The following is a 22,020-nucleotide window of genomic DNA, read 5'->3' as shown; positions in this document are numbered from 1 at the left end:
TTTTCTCTTTGGTATTTCCCATAATGTCACTCTACTTAATATGTAAATACAAAGATTTTCCTAACTGTTGGCACTACAAGCTCAGCATGGCACATGAAAGCCAAGCTGTGTTCTTCCTACTTCATACATAACCTGTAGCAAAAGAAGTCCTGGACAAGGAACCCTAGTTCTATTGAGGATGCATCTGGCCTGTTCATCACTGCCCTGGCCCAGCAGGGCTGTAGAGAGAGAATGGTAGAGTCCAATACATATGCTAGAAATTATAACAAAGAAGAGGAAAATGATTCTTAGATTCTTACATTTACTGGAAGTTGTTTTCACAGAATCACTTTTTGATGAACACTACAACATCAAACAACATCATCTTTCAACATCATCTGTCCAAATGACAGATTACTGTAAATGTGACCCCTCTCATAATAAAGATTTTTCCATTCTTCAGCTCTCAACCTAATGGAGCTCAGCAGCATATAGAGACCCACAGAGAAGGAAGATCTAAAAATACACCACCCTTTCCTGTACAGCAACAAACAGTTTGTATCCACCATTAGACTCCTAAGAAATATACTTCTACATCCTCATCGATGTGTCTGTAATTTAGGAATGCATACTGGTCACAGGGTTGCTTCTCCTGCTACCTCAGCTTAACTGGAGAAAAACAATGACCTTTCAGATGATATGCCAAAGATTTTTGCCAGGATTTCATTTTGGGGATAAACGTCTGAGAGTTATAAACAACAACAAGTGTCTGGTATGCATGAGGTTGCATATACCTCTAGAAGTGCTGACACATGAAAAGAGTGGGAGAAAGAGATGCAACTAGAAAATGAAAAAGTTTTAGAGCTTCCCACTGATGCATCCTACGGTATATCTCAAAGATAGGCTCTTAAGCATCCTCTAGTCTTTCTTCCCTGGGAAAAAGACGACACTAACCTTACGCGCCCCATCCTCCAGCTCATCCTGTGGCAAATCAGGGTTGCGCTCAACCTGGAGATTCCAACGGTCCAGCTGGACAATGGTCCCATCTTCTACATGGCACAGGATCTTGGACACTGGCTCATCTGTGTAACCCTGGTGGCAGAGTAAGTGTCACCAGGGCATCAGCCACAGGCATCCAAAGCAAAGTCAGTCACTCACCAATTATCTGTCAGACCTCCCTCCTTTCACACAGATCTAAAACATCAGATCAAATGTTTCTAAAAACACCTCTAAAATGTTCTTAAGTTTTTATATATCAAGCATTTTGATAAACTATTATTGGTCATGAATTCAAGACACCAAACTGCAAACTGAACCAAATCGTTGTGCCTGAGGCAGACATTTGAAACAGCCCTACCTGCTATTTTAGCAAAAGGAAGTTCCACCCTACTGCACAACTAATAATTACAGCAGCAAGTCGAGAGGCCATACGTAATGGTAGCTGAGTCAGTGCTTACCCCACCCCAGTTGAGGGTGCGGGCAAGGTCATTCCCAGTGCCAAGAGGGAGGACAGCCACAGGAGGTTGGGGGTTAAGTTGCAGCTCATCTAGGACGGAGAGGATCCAGCCCACCTATAAAACAGGAAATGCAAAGAACTCCTATCAGGAGCATTAAAAAGGGAAAGAACAAAAGAAAAATGCATATTTTGATTGTATCTCCACTACACAGAGGTGAAATAAAACAAAACAGAGATGGAAAAATTAGGATATTTGAAATTTTACTCTACATCTCTGTTCCATATCTGAGGTTTCACCTTTCAGGTACAGCAGTCTTCACGAAGCTCCTGTGCAAGCATAAGCTCTGAGATGTAAAAACTGGCTATCACTGACAGCACAGACAGATACTGAGAAAATGTCAACAACTTCTGTGCTCCCATTAAGCAGAAAACAAAAACACATAGGATTACACCCAGTATTTATAGGGCTGCTTAAATATTGCTCTGAAAAATACTGTATGCAAAGGTGAATGAAAAATACCATGGATGCTTCAAGACAAGAGTTTTAAATGGCCTTATGTCAAAGGAAACTAAAAACCTTTGAGAACTTTCATGGGAAAAAAAAAAAAGACCTGAGAGACATATTGGAACAGCATAGTATCTCAGGGTATGGCCTGCAATAAAGGAAACCAGAGCCCAGATCAAGCCAAGCACAGACTTGCCCCCAGGTCTCCCATTCCCCCAGGCTGAATTATTTCATTCTGTGTAAAGCATAAAACATCTATGTATTTTGAACTAGAATAAAAGACAAACTGAACTCTAATGCTCAGGTCTGAAGGCTGTGGTTTGGAAAGGTGAATCTGGTTCTTCTGTGTCATAAACTATTGACTGTTTTGGAGCAATGGTTCTCTTTCCTCTTCCTATTTTGGACTACGGAAAACTTCTAAATAGAAGTCTAGCCAGAAGGAACAAGTTACTGCAAAATGTTTAGCTTTGATTAAATGGCAATTTCCAAACGGGAAGCAAAGTGTTGCTGAAAACGTTCTAAAACTTGTTACGACTGAAACTTTTGCTGTAAGAAAAAGCACTATTTCCTAAATTATTTCTTACATTTACCAAAAAAAGAGAGAATCTATGCTGCATTTTAAAATAATGAATCAAAATAAAAATAAAAGGGTAAAATTTGCCCTAATGTTTTTCATCCTGGAACCAGTGTTTAAAGGTAAGATTCAGTCTCTGTTGAAAATGTGAGCTTTTAAATAAGACATAAAACTGAAATCTGACTGCAGCTGGCCAGGATGTTTCTCTCATGACAAACATTAATATGATTTCGAATAGATTCCTACCCCGTACCAGGATGAAAATGGAGGTTCACAAAAGGTACCCAGAATAATCTGAGTATTAGGGAACACTTGAAATTTGAAGGACTGGAGAGGGGTGGCCTGACAGATATAACAATCACCTGCCTATTTGGTAGTCTAGGGTACTTCTTTCTCCAAGTCTCTTCATGGAGAAACTTAATTTTGTATAAATAGCATTTATCAGACAGTTATATATCATAACTAGTTGTCCAATTAGTAAAGCATTCATTTGGGATGTGATCCCATGTTAGAGCTCATTGTCTGACAACAGTCATCTGAATCACTTACTACTCTCATGAACTTGAATTCCACCAAAAGTATTTAAGCCTATCACAGGCACCATGATAGGACTAAGTACAGTCCTTAAAGGGATTTTCAGAGGTAAGAAATCCTCTACCTTCCAAAAATCTGTCAGGACACAGAGTAAAGAACCCCTAGAATGGTACTTTGGCCCATGAAAGGCTTTGGAAAATTCACCAATGACTTCACTGGTGCCAGGGCTTCCTACAGAGCCCTTTTTCATTAGCCCTTTGACAGTGCCACTGAATTAATCTGTACATCTGTGCCTCAGTCTCCCACTGGTACAGGTAATATTACAACGGTAACCACTTTTGTAAATGCTTTTAACTGATAAAGAGAAACTGCAAATTACTCATGTATATTTACAACAGAGCTATTTAACTTGAGGCTATTCCTAAACCTTGTACATTATGTTTATAATCAGGGATGACAGAGATTTTCATTTTCCTGTAAACAGAAAGCTACCAGCTGTTTGGAAACAGAGCTTTCCACTTACACCCTGGAAAAGAACAGCAAGATGATGAAATGTTACAATAAGTCCTGATTCACCTCAATAACACAAGGTAACATCTGGTCTCATTGAATATTCACTAAGTCCATTTGAGCCAGATTTTTATTTCTAGATGTAATGGCTTTGGGAATAACTAAATATTAATTTGCTTCAAACTGAGCAGCAGCAGCAAAAGTAATAGTGAGTGCTGGTCATACTAATGAGAAAGTGCTGCCACCTATTGCTTGCATTGTTAAGCAAAGGGGAAACCAAGGATGGTAAGCGTCAATGCAATTGCATTCATTTCTATATTAGTATTTTCAGATTCTAGATTATCTCCTATTTAAATATTTTCTCCCTCACATGGAGACTTTTGTCGTAACTCTCTTCTTCCTTTGCTGCAGCTGTATCTTCTGCCAAAAGGTCTTGAGACCTTGCAGGTCCTTCAAGTAATGTTCCCAATACAATAACAGTAATACCTTACTATCCCAGGTAACAGCAAGACAGTAGTCGAATCACATTTTTCTTTCACCTTTGCAAAGGAAGCACTGGTATTAATAATTCCTACATCTCAGGTTTTAAAGCAACCCACAGCTAAACCAGATGATTCCCCCAATAATTCAAGCAGAGATGGATGGAGGGTGGGCTTAGCTCCCTAAAAATAGGCTCCAGGTGCCTTAAATATCTTAAGTATCTACATATATCTAACCTGGCTAGTCATATGGCCCTTTCATACAATATCTGAGTACTTCACAATCAGTAATGTATTTTCCTTGCCATAATTCTGGTTACAACTATTATCAGATGGCGGGGGGAAAGAGCTTCGCAGATATTAAAGGTTCAATTTGCAACTGTATTTAGTCACTCAAAGGCACAGAGTGAGATTTACAATAAATTCCTAAGTACTGGGAAGAGTAATGAAACTGTAATTCCTCCATTACCACTTGTGACATGAGACTGCAACTGTGGCTAGCAGTCACTTAATCTGGTTTGGAAATGCATCCAGGCCCCGAACCTTACAGCCTGCCTACATCTGAAGGTGCCTGAATCCACGTTTAAATATCTGACCCTACTTACCTTATCCAGGATTTAACAGGAATTCAGCCGGAAAGAAAGATACTGAACCTGGATCTTCCAGATCTCAGGCTGGCATTATGACCACTGTGATATCCCTCCTGACAGATGCTTTCTAAAGAAAGTTGGGAAGCTTAGACACAGAGGAGACCATAATGTCTGAGGTCAAATAGGGAGATAACAGCAGGGATGGAGTAGTAACTAAGATGTGACGACACGCAGCCACTGGCTTTACCCGCTAGACTCTCTGCAAATAGTGAGAGGAAGCAAAGCTGGTCTTTATTTTTTAAGCTGTACCAAGACTTTATGCATGATGTGTATAGCACACAAGGAGCCGGTAGCAGGATTGACACAAGGATCTGGCCCCATCACTAGGTAGGCCAGGTCACACAGGAAAAAAAAAAAAATGTAGATTTCACGAGTGTAATACATGTTATTCGGCACCACCTGCATCATGAGGTGGGAAAACCAGGACTGTGCAGGTTTTCCCTCAAACAGCTACAGGAGGAATTTCAGCTCCTGGCGATCACTATCACGTGGGCTGCCAGGCACCAGCCACCTACCGTCCCATCCCCACCGCAGGCCAGGATCCGCAGGTTTGGCACTTTCCTGTACAGCTCCAGCCTGGCAAGGGGATAGGGAAAATACGATAAAATAAATAAGTAAGTACAATGATTGGAGTGGGGGGCACTTTTTATGCCTTTTGCTGAGTGACTGTGTAACCACCACATATTTCAGTCTAAAATATTTAGGAATCCAGGGAGCGACAGAAAGCGCCACCTTCACCGAGAGCCTGCTCGCAGCGCCCTGTGGTAGCCCACGGTGGGGCGGCCAGCAGCGCCACTCTCCTCGGGGGGGGGCACCTCCTGCCTCACCAGGCGTTACACACACCCACACACACACACACCCTCAATTTTTTTTCTCCTGTCCTAAAACAAACACATGTAAATCTTGAGGGTTTCTTTGTTTGGTTGTTTTTTTTTTTTTTAAACAAAATTCAATATTGCTGGTCAGGATTTGCTGGGCCACCATTTCCAAAGCCTGCAGAATACGACAGCTCTTTTAACTATCAGTTGTGCCTCCCTAATATCATGCAAGGCAATAACATATAATAAAACTCTTTCTCTGGACATCTGATCTAAGGTACCAACAGGAAAGCCAGAAAAGCCCCTGGTTAAAAACCTGTTCTTTCAGTGGCATGAAAGAGGGCCATAATAAAATCTATCCCAAAAAAGGTGATACATTAAAATGTTGAGGGCCTAATCCTCTTTTAATTCCCCTACACAACTCTGAAAAAACATACAGCTACTTTAAGGCTTCTTTACATCATGAAGAGAGCAGCAGTGAAGGGCTTTTGGCAGGAAAAAAGGCTTGGGTGGTCTAAAAGCATGAATAGCAAAAAATTGGACCCTCCTTATACAGGAGATGTGATATTATATGATCACTATCCATTTTGTACTGCCTACCTTGTGAAAGCAGCAGTGAACAAACACTTAAGCAAAGCAAGTATTCTCATCTCAAATGCTGCAGAAGGACAGTCTCTTAACCCTTAGCAATGAGAATCAGCCCTTTAAAGACTGGTCTTCCCATGGAAAATGCTCACACTTTTAACTATTGCCCAGGTAAACTGCATCAGTTACTAAGCAAGCAAAGGCAGTTGCATGCTGCTGTCGTATATGGAAATCTGCTGGCATCTTTAGCCCATAATTAACCACTAGGGAATGGTCAGGCAGTACAGGATCTGCATTTTGTAGAGCCTGCTGAGATTTAGGCATAAGGAAGTTCAGTTAACTTCCTTCTTTGGTTAGGTGAATCTGATCACCTATGCGATAGCCTTCTTTTCGTGCCTAATACCCCATGAGCTACATTTAACATTTTTCAGATTTTTTTAAATCAGACAAAATGTACATTTTAAAGCAGTATTTCTGAAAAAGACACTGGAATGTGTTACTGATGTATGATTTTGTACCGAAGGATGGCCTGTGCTTCTACAGCTTTGTTCTGCTTTTCTTGGAAAGAGTACATCCTCCATCTACCTACTTACAACGTGAACAGCCATCTCCAAGGGGATCATTTAACATTCTTTGTCTTATCTTCTGTCACCTACTTTGGGTCCTCCCCAAAGTCATTTAACACAGGGAACAACAAATTCTGACCAGTAAAGTGTGCTCCTTGGCAGACCTGAAAAATCATACCTAAATAACAGAGCATGAAAGTTGCCACACCACTCACAAATCTATTAGACTGGTGTATCGAGGCCATAGGTCCCAAAATCCAGACAACACAATAAAGAAAGCAAAAAAAATACAGGCAACTCCTTATTCAGCAGAGAGCCTGCTAACTTGTGACAGCTGATTATAGAACCGCAGAACAATTTGTGTTTGAAGGAACCTCACGAGTCTAGTCCCACTCCAGCTCAAAGCAGGGTCAGCTCTGAGCTCAGACCAGGTTATTCAGGGATTTACCCAGTCAGGGCTTCAAAATCTCCAAGGATGAAGACAACCTCTCTGGGCAAACTGTTGCAATGCTTAACTGTCATTATGGTGAAAAAGATTTCCCTTATATCCAGTCAGAACACCTCTGGTTTCCATTTATGTCCAGTGTTTCTACATCTCCCACCATGCACTGCTGTAAAGATCTTACTCTTGATAACTTAGATCTTAGATCTTTATGAAGATCTAGATAACTTCCTTATAGGTATTGGAAAGCTGCTGTTAAGTATATGAGTGGAGAAGAGAAAGCTTAGGCGGGACCTAAGACATTTACTGAGCAAGGATGGAAACTGGCATGGGTTTAAATATATCTAAGACTTAGATTCTCAGTCACCACGGGCTTTCTGAAAACCTAGGCCTATGAGCATCAGTACAGTCTAGAAGTCCTTTGCCCGCTTTGCTGATAAGAAAAGAACTATGGTCCGCAGCACTGAAGGCTTGAGAACTTACGCATCTCTTGGCCCTTCCTGAGAGAGATCAAAGACCTGGCGTGGATTCAAATACCACATAAACATTTGGAGAACTTTGGTGCCCTGGGAAGAGAGAAAATTAAAGGAAGAAGAAACTATGAGTAAGTTAATGATTATTAGAAATAATACTATTCATTATTCACTACATTCGGACTGCCCTTCTTTCTTCTGTGTTTTATAAAGTAAACAAAGCAAGAGAAAGACAAAATAAAAAGTATCATAACAGATGACTTCGCTATAGAATTGTCATGTGACCCACCAGTCTAGGGGCAGGGAAGGGCACACATGTATACATACAGACTAAATTCAACAACACAGATGACTAATAGTTCATAAGAACAGAAATTCTGGGTCAGACCAAAGGTTCATCGCCCACAGTAACCTGCAAGAGACCTCTGCTCTCCCACATCATCCTTAGCTTACCATTCACAACAGTAAGGAGCTGAAAGAGCTTTTGGACAAAGTCACCACCATGCAGAACAGTGTCCTGCACAACATCCAAGGCATGACACTGCTGTGACCTTCACCATTACCACTGTGAACACTCATAACCGTAACCCTCTACCATCTCGTGAAGCAGAAATCAAGGACGCTATGGGCTACAGCTGCCCCAATGCCCCCCGCAGTGCAATGTGGCCAACTCATCACCTGAAGAGATAATTTCTGCCTTCCCAAACTCTAGGGCTTATATCCCACACACTCAATTCCCTTCCTTCTTATTCTGCCCAGACGCAAAGCAGCAGGATCTCTTACTAGCAGAAGTTAGCCAAGAATCCCACTGGGCCATCCTGTACTCCAAAGTAATTAAAAAATATATTTCAGACATAGCCTACAGGACACAAGATGGAAATCTTTGATGGAGCAACATGCAGGGCTATGCTCACGCAGCAATTAAAACTGAGTCATGCTCCTTCTACAGAGATGTCTGTCTGTATGTCATGTCTGCAGTCCTTCCAGCTCATCCAGAACTTGATGAGGTCTTGGCTACATGTTTTCCCCTATTTGTATATTTATAAGGTCCCCATTCAAGGACTTGCCAAGTTTCAGGACTTCCTTTTGACCCTGGCCAAGCTCGCTCTTCAGCACACAAAAAGGAGCTTGCTGGGGAAAAATCCCAAAGGAATTTGGGTCTATCTACACCTTCTTTCTCCTGTGATTTCTGCAGGTAAGAGTACCAGTGGGCAGTGCCCACTAACTCCTTGTACATTTTCACGGAGCAGCATGCACTGTTGGAAGTGCTGTGCATCCCATCACTTGTTCACCATTTTTATGTTTTATTAATGTTTGACCTTCCCTTTTTCATCCTTTGTTGTTATAATTACTTGCTTCTCCCCCGTTTCTTTTTCATTAGCTTCCCCTTCTTAAGCAGGACTCTTCTGTCTGATAGCTTCCCCTAAGTGGAGAACTGAGAAGAATAGTAAAGTGCCTGGGAAAAAGAATAAGAACAGAGAAAACTGATGTGGTGCTTCCTTTAGGAAGGCATCCAGCTATCTGCAGTTCACAGAAGTCCTGACCCAGAGCGGGAGGGTTCCAGGAGTCTGGCAACCCTCAGGGTTTTCTCTTCTCTTCCAAATCGCCTCTTGAACCCATGCAAACTCTTAGCATCCACAGCATCCCCTGCCAAGCAGTCCCACAGCTGGAGTTTATACACTGTGGGAAGAAGCACCTTTTTTCCTTTGAGTCTGACTCCTAGCAGGTTCATTTAGCATCCTCCCTAATTCTTGTACCAGAAGACGAAGTGAACAGTGGCTATACTACTCTCTATGCTCTATAGGCTTCTATTACATCCTACTTCGATCTTCTCTTTTCAACTAGAAGGCCCTGTCTATTAGAAGGCACTCAGATTATTTGATAAATGAAAAGCAGCAAAACTAATCAAGAAAACATTCATTTGGATAAATTTTAATTACAAGAACCCTAGAAAGAAGTATGCCTTTGAGACTATGTCACTGAAACTTGGTTCTTTATGATATATACAGTACAAGGCCAGAAGGGTGGTGGTAGTGCCTTTTTTTTTTCTAATTAAATGTGAAATTAAATCACTTGTAGGATAAAATAATATCTGAGACTTCTTTGTGGAGCTCCCTTTTCTGTGGGAAAACGAGGTCTTCTAAAAACCTCTGAACTACCATTTTAGATTCTTTCCAAGAATCAGAAGATAGGAAGATTCAGGTACCCATTCAAGTGGAAAGGCCATTGAACACCAAGCACCTCTTCTAAGAGGCTGCAGTTCAGTTGCATAAAACTCTCCGTATCTATGACTCACCAAAAACTATTTTCATCTGCAGAAAAACTGTTATTAAACAAACAACTTTGTAACCTGGATCCAGATAATGTTCTTACCTGATTCCCTCCACTTTTTGGATTGACAAAAACCAGCAGTGGTTTCATGAGTGGAGATGAAATAGGCTTTATCACAAATGGCCGACCTTTGTTATCCTGAGGAATAGGAGCAAGAAACAATTTTAATAAAAAGAACAAGAAGAATAAGTCTTCCTGGCATAACAAAGTGAGTGCACTGTGGAGCTCTGACAAAACTACCTTAGGTATTGGAAATAGTGCTGCCAGGTTAACGTGATGCTCAGCTGGGACTAATTTATCCAGCTGAGACAATTTAGTAAGAAAATAAAGAGGGGGAAAAAAAATCACTTCATGCCAATCCAAATTTTTCTAAACTTCTGCTCCATATCCTTTCTCCCAAAACAATTATTCACCCAGCCCTAATACTGTGTCAGATAAATTGCTATTTTTTATATGAACAATTTTCCAATAGAAAATGAAATGATACAAACTACTTATTCCACGAATTCCAGCTAACAGACAAGTAGTATCAGCACTTAGTTACAAATGATCTGCTCTTGATCTGAATGCTTGGCCTTGCTGGCCCTGCCTTCTTTGAATGAATCTCATGTATTATGTCAATGAGATGAATATCTACTTGCAGGAAATAATACAAAGTCACCAACTAAATTTACAAGCCAGTAAGCAGTAGATTTACCTGAATTTGAAATGAAGTTTCAGTGGCTTCTTTAACTTTGCGTGAATATACAGAAGAGCAGATATAAGCAGGTATTTTGAAAGATATAGAGCACTTACACTTCCAGCACAAACCATAACTCTCAAACTGAGAGGGTTGGGATCTCAATTTTTTTTTCTAATTTACAAAGGGATAAAACCCAGACACACTGGAAATTTGTTAGGATTTCAGGAATATTTCTTCACTTGCATTAGAGAAAGCAGCCAGGTTCCTCTAACAGCAGAAGTGAGTCAGATGCAGATATGGTCAGAACAACAGATTTACTATCCCACTCCAAGCTACACTGACATATATATAGGGCAGCTTGACAGACACCTTGAACAGCCCCAGTCACATGATTGGGTTCCTCTTATATTCCCTTTTCTCCCCCCTTTTCCCATCCAAAGCTCTTCTTCTTTACCACCCTCATCCCCTCCCAAAGAAAGGGCCCACATGTTTACCTGTTTACCACTGGCTCTACCTTTGCTAACTTTATATCCTTCTTTATGATAGGGTTGCCCTGGTAATTTCTACCTTGGTTAGCAACCCTGTTAAACTGGTATACTCTTTTGTAATCTGTGGTGGCCTGCTGTTTCTCATGTTGCAGTTTTGTTAGATGGGCCACAAATCACAGTGGGCCTTTTGCACACATACCTTAACAAGATTTTTATAAGGAGTAATAGAGAGAGAAAAACATTCCCCTCCCTCCCTCCCCCATGTCCACAGGACACCAGAAAGGCCAGTAGGGAGGGCACTCACCTGGGCTGTGGCAGACAGACTCAGGTCTCTGATCTGCAGCTCTCCCATCACCCAAGAAACGATCATAACAAGAAGGCTCTGGCTATGCAGAGGTGAGTCTCCCTCCATCTCTCCCCATGGGATTGTTGTTCTTCATCTACATAATTAATCCACTAGGGCAGGGACTGGAAACAAGGTCCTCTACCAGGTAGGTGGTAAACCCGACCATAGGACCACTCTCTTTTTTTCTCTCTCTGACCCAACATCTATCTTGTAATTTTTAGAATCTTTACAACAGAAGATCTCCTGAAGGAGCCACCCTCAAACCAGACAAGACCCTTGCAGTCAGTGCACTCACCAGGGATTTCACAAACCCAGTGTCACACCCCTGCTCTGCCAAAAGGAAACCAAGCATTTGATCCAGATCTTTTACACTCCAAGTGAAGGCCGTCAGAATGACCAGTGGCCTCATGAGAAGTCTGGTATGTTGTTTTTTGAAAAAAAAAAAAAAAATCAACCAAGCAAATAAACTTCTCAAATGAGTTTTGTCAAAACTTATCTCTTCTCATGAAAAGTTCAATGAAGTGGAATTTTCCAGTGAAAAAAACATATTAAAAATGGCAATAAAAAAATTGAACTTTTAAATGCAAAATTTAAACAAAAGGATCCTGATTTCCAAAGCTCTTTAATACCTACTTCATTGCCTCTTTTGCTGGCTTTTCTTTTAAAAGATGTTCTCTTCTTCCGCCGGGTTGAAGTCTTTAATGAGTTCTACAGCAAAAGGAAAAAGAATACATGAAAAGCAAAACAAAATTTAAACGACAGGCCCAGACAGAGCCTCTTTATGAAGCTCTACCATGCACGTCCACTTGGAGGATGATAAGAGTATCTGGCACATGCTCGAAATTTAAATCACATGCGCTGCATGCTTTACACTTCCACACCACCGTTTATGGAGAAAGCCACACACGGAGACCAGACTGGTGCTTTGGAACTGGAAACTTTCCCACGCTGTGAGGGGGGAAAAAGATCAGATGCTCCCATAGACTCACATAACACCACACGTTGTACCTGCCAACCCTCCCAATAGGGGTAGGAGACGCCCATTTCCCCTTCGGGGCTCCAGTCTCCTGCCCAATCAGGCTCGTCTCCTGGTATGGAGACCCCCTGCATAAAGATGTAATAAAAAAACATGATAAATGAGATATTTTTCATGTTTTTTTTTTTTTAAGGAAAGAAAACAACAAGTTTTAGCTCTGGCAACCATTATGACTCAACATAACGTAGGCCACCATGGTGTATGATGTTGGCACTGTGAAGTCACTTCCAGCCTACCAAGAAGCTAGTGTAATCATCTGGTAAGGAACTCTCACTGAATTGTTAACATTTAAGGATTCTGGGTTTGGGGTTGGGGGGGGGGGGTTGTTCATTTTAAACAACAATGTCACTCATCTACAGAAAAAATGTAAAGCTACTTGTATTTTTGCAGAACCTAGAAAATGAGAACTTGCAACAAGGCTATTCTCCAGACTGGTGATAGCCCGCTTAGTGATACTGAACCACAAAGTGTTCTGATATGAAAAGAACAAACCAAAGGGGTGCTTTTTTATGACTGCAGTTACTGAATTAAAATATTTACAGGAAACCCTTCCCCTCTCCTTATGATTGAAATTTTGTAATATAGGAAACACTGTAAATATTTTCTCAGCATTTCAACTCTTAGTCTAGCCACCACCAGGAAATCCAGTAAGACAGCAAAATAGAAGAACATTTACTGAACTTTTCTGGCTTCAAGAAGGGAGCAAGATCCACTCATGCCATCCAAAATTTAATTTCTGTTCTGACCTTACTCAAAGCATACTTTCTAAAAAAAAAAAAAAAAAAAAAAAAAAAAGGAAATAACCAGAGATCAGCAAGTATATAAGCAGAAGTATTAATCAGTGACATCTTTCCTTACTTAATCCTGCTCACTGAAGAGCATCACCACCACATCAATAAGAACATTTACTAGATTCTCTGCTTAGTCCCTAATAACCATTTCTAGAATTTCAGACCTTCAGTATGACACACCAGATACAGAATTTAGTTTTTTCCCTAACTTCTCAGAAATGTAGAAAGCTCATGACCTCGCAGGCATCTAACTGAAATGCCTAAAAACACTGCCCTCTTTTTCACCCCAACCAAAAAAACCCTGCTGTAGAGCAGTTTCCCAATCTTTTTGTCACCTCTCAACTTTCCTTGTGGACCATGGCATATTCATACCTTACTGCTTACTGAAAATACTGAAGACAATATGACTCTTACTCTTCCTTACTCTCATACATACAAGAATGATCTTGAAAGCATGATTAACCACAAGGACTGCACTGATCTGGGAAGTGGAGCTAAGCCTCTTCTTATCAGGGAAGGAGCAAAGGCAGCTCAGTAAAATCCTGCCTACATGAAAAAAAAGTTTAAAAAAATGTTTAAACGTAGTTAGTTTTAAAACCAATTACAACTTAGCTCCTTTCTTGCTGATGGGTGGATATGGGAAGAGGCATAGAACTATATTAGAGAAATAATTCTAGTCTAGGCCTCCATCATGATTGTAACTTTTTTTTTCCATTTCCACACTCAAAAAGGCAATAAAATATGCTACATTTTTGTTACACCTATGCTATCTCACGATTTTTAGCATGCCTACATCTATAGTATTAAGAGAACCTAGAGCTTTGCTGCAGTAATTGCAACTGCATGTCTATAGCAGATGAAAGGCAGAAAAGCTGATTAAACATATGCAGGCTTTCTTTGCAAACATGCAGAAGAGTAATAGCCAAGAGTAATCATCAGTCTTCACACAGTAAGCAAAAGAAATGGATGTGTACTACCTTGTCCACATAACAAGATGAATATTTTACAAACATGTAATGTTATTCAGCAAAGTACTTGATAGCAAAGCATACCTTTAAGTGTGCAAATCCTAACTTGCCTCTAGAATGTCAATTTGGCCATCTTCAAAGAGATTTTTTGGTATTATGGCATGGTCACTACAGTTCTTCTAAGTAACCTTAGCTAGATGAAGAGAAGAGTTGGAGTCATTGTATGATGTTGGGCGGTGTGAGAGCCACAAACTACCTATCATGTGCAGATCCAGTGGATCCCTTTCACCCTTTTCCTTTACATTTCAGCCTTCATTTTCAAAAGCATTTAGCATGCTGAGCTCCACATGATGAAAATAATGAACAGCCTATGGGAAGATCAATCTTCTGTCTGTTCACAAACCACAGTCAGACAAGCTAGTTGCCATCAGCAATCAAGTAAGGAAAGAAAGATGCCTAGGAGTATACTCACTAGCACTTTTTGAAGTTCTTCAAAGAGGGACAAGGAGAAAACACCATATTTGCTCACTTTGAACAGAAACCTGGAACATTTACAGTTGCTGCCTTTGCCTTCCCAAACAACAGAAGATAGGCTGAATCAGTAAGTACATTAGCCAGATTCTCTTTGCTATCTACTTTTCTCCCACAACACAAGCATGGTAAATCCACTCCTTGTGGTAACAACGCTCAGGCTGCCCAGCCTCACATGTAGTCAACAAGGGTGACCTGCTTTCGTAGACTGGGACAGGGAACTGATTTGAACCCCGGGAAATCAGAGCCAGTATCGAAGTACTGCTAAAACTGTAGAGAAATACTGGAAATCAGTAAAGAAGTGGCTCATTGTCTGAAAAACATGAAATAGGTACTGGGAATTTTCCATTCATGCAAATGAATCATTACACACAGGGCTACCACCTATCCCAAAGCAATCTGAACCATTCTGAATGTCGTTCATCTTGTAATCAGTTGCTCGCAGGAAGCAAAAGCTCCCCATTTAGAACATAAGTTGTCAGCAGAGATTTGTCCTTAAGCAATTACAGCGTAATGTTTCCCTACCACAACGCTGCTGGTAATCAGAGGGGAAGCTTGCTCTTTATTCAAGTCCAATAGTTGAAAGGTGGTGACCCACGTTGTACATAATAAGCATGGAAAAACACTTCTGTTTTTCCAAAGAGGAGAGAAATAAAATTAAAAAAATAGAGAAATTAAAATTGAAAATCAAGGCAAGATTTCGCTATGAAAAGCCATCTTATTCAGTTAAAAGAAACAACGAACAAACAGGATGAAGGCACCACTAAAATCAATTTCATGTGAATAGGGAATTCAGCTCAGGAGTTGCCTATGACCAATGTGAGTAATTAGAGCTGAGGAAATAATTTATAAGAAAAAGGCTTCTAGCCAAATTTATATTTTTTTGTGGAACATACAAAAAAAGACTGCTGGTTACACATTTATTTACTCTACAAATTTGCAAAAATTTGTGAATTTTTTTCTATTCTATGAATTGAATGCAGTGAATATTTGATAGTGTTCATCAAACATGCACATAGGGTGAAGAGGGTTACAATACACAGAAGGAGAGCTGGTCAGAAACAGCAGGAGGGGAGATGAATTTCTTTAAAACAAAAAGAAATGTAGTTTTCTGCCAAAAATCTGAAAACTGCAAGATGCTTCAGTGTTTTCTACAGCAAAAAAAGATGCATTCCCCAGAACTAACATTGCATGGGCTGCTGCTGAGAAGTTTCATGGAAACAAGACCATCCTCTGCGCTAAATATTATTCTGACTTATCTAAAGCTTCAGTTACTCAAGAGAACGTTTCTGCATGCTGCTGACCAAGAATTTCAAGGACTTGACACATGACTGAAGAGGGGGGGAGACTGAAGTACATCCTCTCCACTCGTGATTCACTAAGCTAACAGAGATATTTAAGCATAACATTAAGACTTTATTTAAGAGCAATTTATTTTCATGAGCTACAGTTAACTAAATCAAGGTTTTTAAAATCAGAAATTATTTGAAAAAATAATAGATATGAAAGAAAGTTCTTTAAAAATACTATTAGGAGAGCATCCTGTTTTGGCCAACTACCAAATGAACAGAAAATTAGAAGCATAGATTTTTTTTCTTAAAAGTATCAAGAAAGACTTCTTTTGTTTTAATCAGTTCAGACAGAGATACTGTTATGCATTTTTTCTTGTTATTAAAAATAATATTTTCTATTTTTAATATTTTTTTCCTGATATTGGTTAAAAGAGCAGCAACTGCAATGTATTGCTGGGTCCCAAGGAGGTTTTCTGGTAAGCCAGAAATGATATACCAAATTCAATTTTTTTGGTAAGAAAATATGCTACAAAGCACATGAAAGGTTTTTTAAAAATGTTAGCTTAAAGCAATTTCAAAAACAAATAAATTGGAAATATGCTGGGTGAAAATAAAATTTAGTTTTCTCATCATGTCTAGGAAGAAGGTAGGACCTCTGGCCACAGGAAGGTGGTTTTCAGATCAGTTTTCTCCCTTCTCCAGTGCATGTGGGGTTAAGTTAAATAGTTAAGTTACAGTCAGTAACAAACATATCTGGCCTTTGCATCATAGGTCACAGTCTATGCTTCCTTAGAACAGTGGGTTTTAGACAAAGTATGAGACGCATATCCCATGTAGAGTTCTGAGATGTCCATCATCTTCCCACACACAAAAGTAAATTGAAAGTGTCTGGTTGAAAAAAGGACACTCACTCCGCACTTGAAAGCGGTTAAAATTTCCTGTGATTTGTTACACACAAAACACTTTGTCCAAAACACCCTCGATCCAAAGATATTTTATCACCTCTGAAGTATGGGTTTTAGCCTGCCAGGAGTCAGGGACTCGGTGCTTTCAGCCTCCTTGCCTCCATGTCAAGGCTGCAGGCAGGAAGCCCAAGGACCCTAGAGGTACCCAGTTTCCAGGGCTGGACTGCAACAGTTAGTGAGTCTGCCCTAGTGGTTTCCAGTCTGAGGAACTCTGCCTCATGGATCCACCTCCAGACCATGGACCCTTAAAGCCACAAATTTGCTGTGTCTAATAGCCAAAGCAGAGCTTCCAGGCACTCTACCATGGAGCCTGGTGCCTGAAAGACCCAAGAGGAGTAATAGGCCATATGGTCTCTTTAAGGACACAGGGAAAGAGCAAGCCTCATTTTTGTGGCAAATACCACATAGGTGCTCAAAATTAGCTAAGGAGAGTAAGTCCCTGCTGATGACTCAAACAGATTCTTAAATGAGAGGGGAAAAAAAATTTCTCTGAAGGAGGTTGCAGTAAAACAAACAGAAGGAGGAGGAGTGTGGAAAAATGATACCAAAGCTACAGAGCTCATTTGTCAGAGTAGAGATTCTTAATCTAAAGGAGAAATACCAGTCTCTTTGGCTAATTTTTTTTTTTAATTACACTGCGCTTTTTTTCCCCACTATACTTTTTTTTCTTTCCGCTTGTTTGTTAAGATTCAGCTTGTCAGAAATACTGCTTGTGCAAAAATCTGACAGTTATATCACCAGACTGGTACTAAAGAATGATCAGCGTCCTAACATATTTTTCCAGTTTCATGAAGGAAGTCTCTGTCTCTCTTAGGCCTTTTCTGCAGCCTGAGCTTCTCGCTGCCAGCCAGGACACAGACAGCCAGAAAGCCCTAGGTCATTTTCCAGGGACTGAAGCTCTAACATAAGAGCTACACGTCACTGCTTGATAAAACCAGAATTTCGGTCAATAGCAGAAAATGACAAGAATATGTGAGTGGGAAGTTTCAATGTTCAAGACAATTTGTTTCAGAAAAAACATTTTTTCAGTGCTTCTGAAATACAGCTTTTACCAGCATTTCTGGTTTCCTGATATGTTCAATGTTTGTGTGGCTGTCTGTTTCAGTTCAGCCTCGAGTGAAAACTGACTTTCAAAGAATGATGAGAATCCCCTTTTGTGTTTTGGCCAGCTCTCTTTTGGATAACTTCTCTCCCTATTGTGTTCAGTGCATTATCCTCTCTAAAATGCATCATATCCATTATAAAATCTTAAAGTCTAATCCTCATTACCTGCAACTAAACGAGCATGTGGGATTACTGCTGGAATTCAGCAAGCACTGATGTGAATAAAACATGATTGTTTAAATGTCCATTGATGACAAATTCAGATGGATCCCAGTCCAGCCATAGCCAATTCTTACTACAATTCAAGTGAATGTTTGTGGACAGTTTTTCCCTGTATTTGCTCAGCTCTATTTAATGAAACATGCTTGATTGCCTACAACACAGGAGATTTCTTGCAGTATGCTATAGCTGAAGTCACAAAAAGAGGAACAAACCTGACCTGGACTGCGCAGAACAAAAGTCTTACTTGTTGCTAACTGTCTTAAACAGGGAAAGGAAGGAAATCTACTGAAGGGCTGGATGGAAGGGCGGGAAGATACAGGTTCATAGTCACCATGAATGTATGCTGTGTTTCAGGGATATAGACAGGGTTGAACAAGCATGCCTTGGTGGAGGAGTACTGAGAGCTGAAGCCAGGCTGGCCCTGCACAGCCATACAGCTTCAGAAACAGACATCAGCATGCAGTTACCTGAGGTTTCTTCACCTTAATGATCCAGGTGGGGGGCACAATGACAGCAGCGTGAGCCCCCAGGGAACATGGCTCCTCAATGTGATGTAGCATGAAACAGGTGACTTTGTTATGAAACTGGAAGAGAATAAAAGAGCAGAGTAAATAAGGAGGACAAGAAAGATGAACGGGAAGCATGGAGAGATAGGAGGAAAATGAAAAATGCAAAAACTGAAGCAATGTTCCAAACTTCACCATCTTTCCCAGTCCTCTAGACCATGGGAGTTTTAGGAATGTAGAACTAAAGATCACCTTCCCTAGCCATGCTTTCTACCAAAAAACCCTCCCCCAGTTAAACACACATTGGGCCACAATCCAGGCTAACACAGTTGTATATATTAAGAGCCCACTGGCTCCCTCAGCTGGCAGCAGCAGGACGTTAATGGGAGGTAGCCAACAGCAGTACTGTGCAGCAAGACTCTTCTCCTAGGAAGAGCCATGTGTCGGGCAAGAGAAATTGTGGAATATCTTTGAATGAAAGGAACAGAAGGGGAAAAACTGAGGCTGAATCCCTGAGAAAGGGAACCCCGCGAGCCAGGACAAGTGAAATTGCTTGCAGTTAGCAGCTTCTCTGAGTGGCCTATTACTTTCCCTGAGTATGGTCTACTTACTGCCTGCTTGCACCAGGAACAACTGATGGCCACAATCTCTTTACTATGGAAGGAAAATTTCTGCTGAAAGCCCTGGAATAAGCAAGAGAAAAAGGATTAAATTCCTCCTGAATACAAGAAACTTGACACCTGTAACACTTGCCAGGTGACTATGCTAGGCTAAACCAATTCAAAGTGGTCATACACTTTGCTTCAGCCTCAAAGTTCTTAGACAGCGAGCCTAAATAAAATATTGACGGGATTCATAGTGAAGGTTCTTCAACTGGGACATCTTCACACACACATTTTAAAAACAATTCCAAAATTTTTTCTGCTTTTTCTTAAATTTTGTATCTAAGAAGGAAACAGAGGAAGAAACAGAAGGAATGATTGTTTTAGTCAGATCTGTAGAAATCTGTTAAGACGCAGATTTTCTATTGAACAAAACATTTTCTCATTGCCATCTTTTTTCCCTAAATACAGGCAAGAGCTTGAATTTAACTTTTTTTTTTTTTTTTTTAATACAACAGAGTGCAATCAGCTACAATGCTATGTGGAAATGTTCCAATAGGGAAATTAAATTTAGTGTTTTATTGAGCTGACTCAGATCAAAATCTTTTTAGTCACTTCCAAAGACAAGAGGCCCTGATTCAAACCAAAGAGATGTAAAACAAAATATTTCTTTATAGTTTTAAAGGAAAAAAAATACCGCTATGAGCAAGTATGAGATTTTAGTCTCTCACAGAGGAGTTTCATTTTGTAGAAAGTAATTTTAGCAGACATATCACTTGGCTTTAAGTTATAAGGCTAGAAAAGACCATTGCGTAACATACAATTTTCTTGCACATAGCACAGGCAACAAACAGCAACTGGAGTTATAGTCTAAAAACTTGTGTTTGGTTAAAGCTTATTTTATACAGAAAAAGAATTGATCTGGGTTGATGGCTGCAGAGATAGGAAGTCCAGCACTCCACTGGATGGCTTGTTTTAGTCACCTTCACTGCTAAGGTTAGATTTATTTCAAACTTGCAGTTCTCTGGATCCTTTAATCATAGGCTTTTATCAAGCCTTTTTCTACTACATTTATCAAGCCTTTTTCTACTACATTAAGGAGCCCTTACGGCACCCAGAGTTTTCTTCCTAATTGAAAGGCTCTCTATCAGGTCATGAAGTCATGAGTCAGTTTTCTTTTTGACATGCTGAGTTTTACTTAGATCTCCTACCTGTTGTTCAATGCCCAAGATCCAGTATGAAGGGATACGACAATCTGATTTAGTAACAACTACAAGAACATTGCCTTGCTGCTTCCATAATAAAGGTGGAATTATCCTCTTATCCTAGCTGCTATAGAAAAGACAGCAAGGAAGATGGGCATATGCAGAAAAATGAGCCCACTGGTGCTCAGTGCAATGAAAATGTCAAGAGCACTTAGAAGAAAGAGACCTAAATTAACAACCAAAAATCCATCCAGAGATAGACTGGTCTTGTCAAGTGAGGAACTGAACTATAGTCTGTCCATAAGTGGTGGCAGAGAACAACCCTGCCAAGGCACTGAAGAGGAGTCTCTCCCTGTCTGCCTGCCATGCAGAAGTGCATGTTGCAGCTATTTGTCCAGCAGCAGGCTTCCCCAGTTCATGTGTGAACCAGCCTGTCAGATACACCACACCACCAATTCAGGACCAGTGTATAAAATTTTAGCTCGTGCTACCTAGATTTTTCTAATCATCCCCTAATCTCTCAAATTTTGCATTCAGAAAAACTCAAAGAGCACATTTTTCATAATGATAGTGACTTGGCTTATTCAGGTTCAGTAATGGAGCATGGCCAAACAGCTTCATGAAGACAAGCTGGCCAGCTGCTTCTGACTGGGCAGATCTAGTCTGCCATTCAGCATGGGCACGAGAACAAAAAGAGTGACAGTAGGTATGATACAAGTGTTGGAACAGAGGTTTTACACAGGACAGATCTCTTTATTCTCACTCACTTGGATTAGCGCTTCTTGTTTCTCATAAATCTTACTCTTGTCCCAAAATTTTAAAAAAAGAGAATTATTTCAGCCCCTCGTGAATACAGAATTTTTTTTGTCCTGGGTTTAACAAGCAGGAGAGAAATTCCTTGCTCCCAAAACTTCAGCTAATAAAACCTAGAATCCGGTACATTAACTCCATGGCCTGTAAGTGGTGTATTTTAAGCATATGGACTGAGCAGCTTGTCTGGTTCTGGATGGATCGTTTTTCATTTATTCAGTAAGGCATTTGGCTTTTAGGGAGTCATTAGAGAAAATGGAACAGCAATAAAAATATATTAATGATAAGTAGCAATAAAACATCACTTTTCTTCCTCAAATTGCTTCACAAATGTGAGCTAATTCCTCCTAAGTATACATGTTTGAGGTAAGTTAGTAATTATTTGAAACCTAGCTTTACTAATAAAGGAACTGCTGAAATAAAATGGCAACTATGAGGTTGAAACAGCGGAGCCCCCCCTGTATTCCAACAGAAATCATCTCTTCTTCCTGAGGTCTTCCCTCAGTGAGAAAGGAAACAAAAATTCAGCTTTCCTATCTTGTTCCTGGGTCACACAAGGAAGCCTTATGC

At 40.3% G+C, this 22,020-nt stretch overlaps 1 protein-coding gene across 2 annotated transcripts in view; it reads right to left on the bottom strand.

Annotated features, from left to right (window-relative positions):
• The window catches only part of DGKI (diacylglycerol kinase iota), a 226,149-nt gene that overhangs the window by 104,707 nt on the left and 99,422 nt on the right, over positions 1-22,020 (bottom strand). Inside the window, exons 7-14 of one of the 2 annotated variants that reach the window (XM_064514311.1) lie at positions 19,445-19,516; positions 18,795-18,911; positions 12,052-12,126; positions 9,945-10,040; positions 7,582-7,664; positions 5,203-5,263; positions 1,437-1,550; positions 934-1,071 (exon numbers count right to left, since the gene is read on the bottom strand). In XM_064514311.1, coding sequence (XP_064370381.1) covers positions 934-1,071; positions 1,437-1,550; positions 5,203-5,263; positions 7,582-7,664; positions 9,945-10,040; positions 12,052-12,126; positions 18,795-18,911; positions 19,445-19,516 — 756 coding nt within the window. The remainder of the gene's footprint in view (positions 1-933; positions 1,072-1,436; positions 1,551-5,202; positions 5,264-7,581; positions 7,665-9,944; positions 10,041-12,051; positions 12,127-18,794; positions 18,912-19,444; positions 19,517-22,020) is intronic. The other variant, XM_064514314.1, reaches the window with a different exon arrangement.

This window comes from Dromaius novaehollandiae, chromosome 1 (genome assembly GCF_036370855.1).
Source record: "Dromaius novaehollandiae isolate bDroNov1 chromosome 1, bDroNov1.hap1, whole genome shotgun sequence".
In the NCBI taxonomy this organism is placed as follows: domain Eukaryota; kingdom Metazoa; phylum Chordata; class Aves; order Casuariiformes; family Dromaiidae; genus Dromaius; species Dromaius novaehollandiae.
This window is presented reverse-complemented; position numbering and strand designations above follow the sequence as displayed.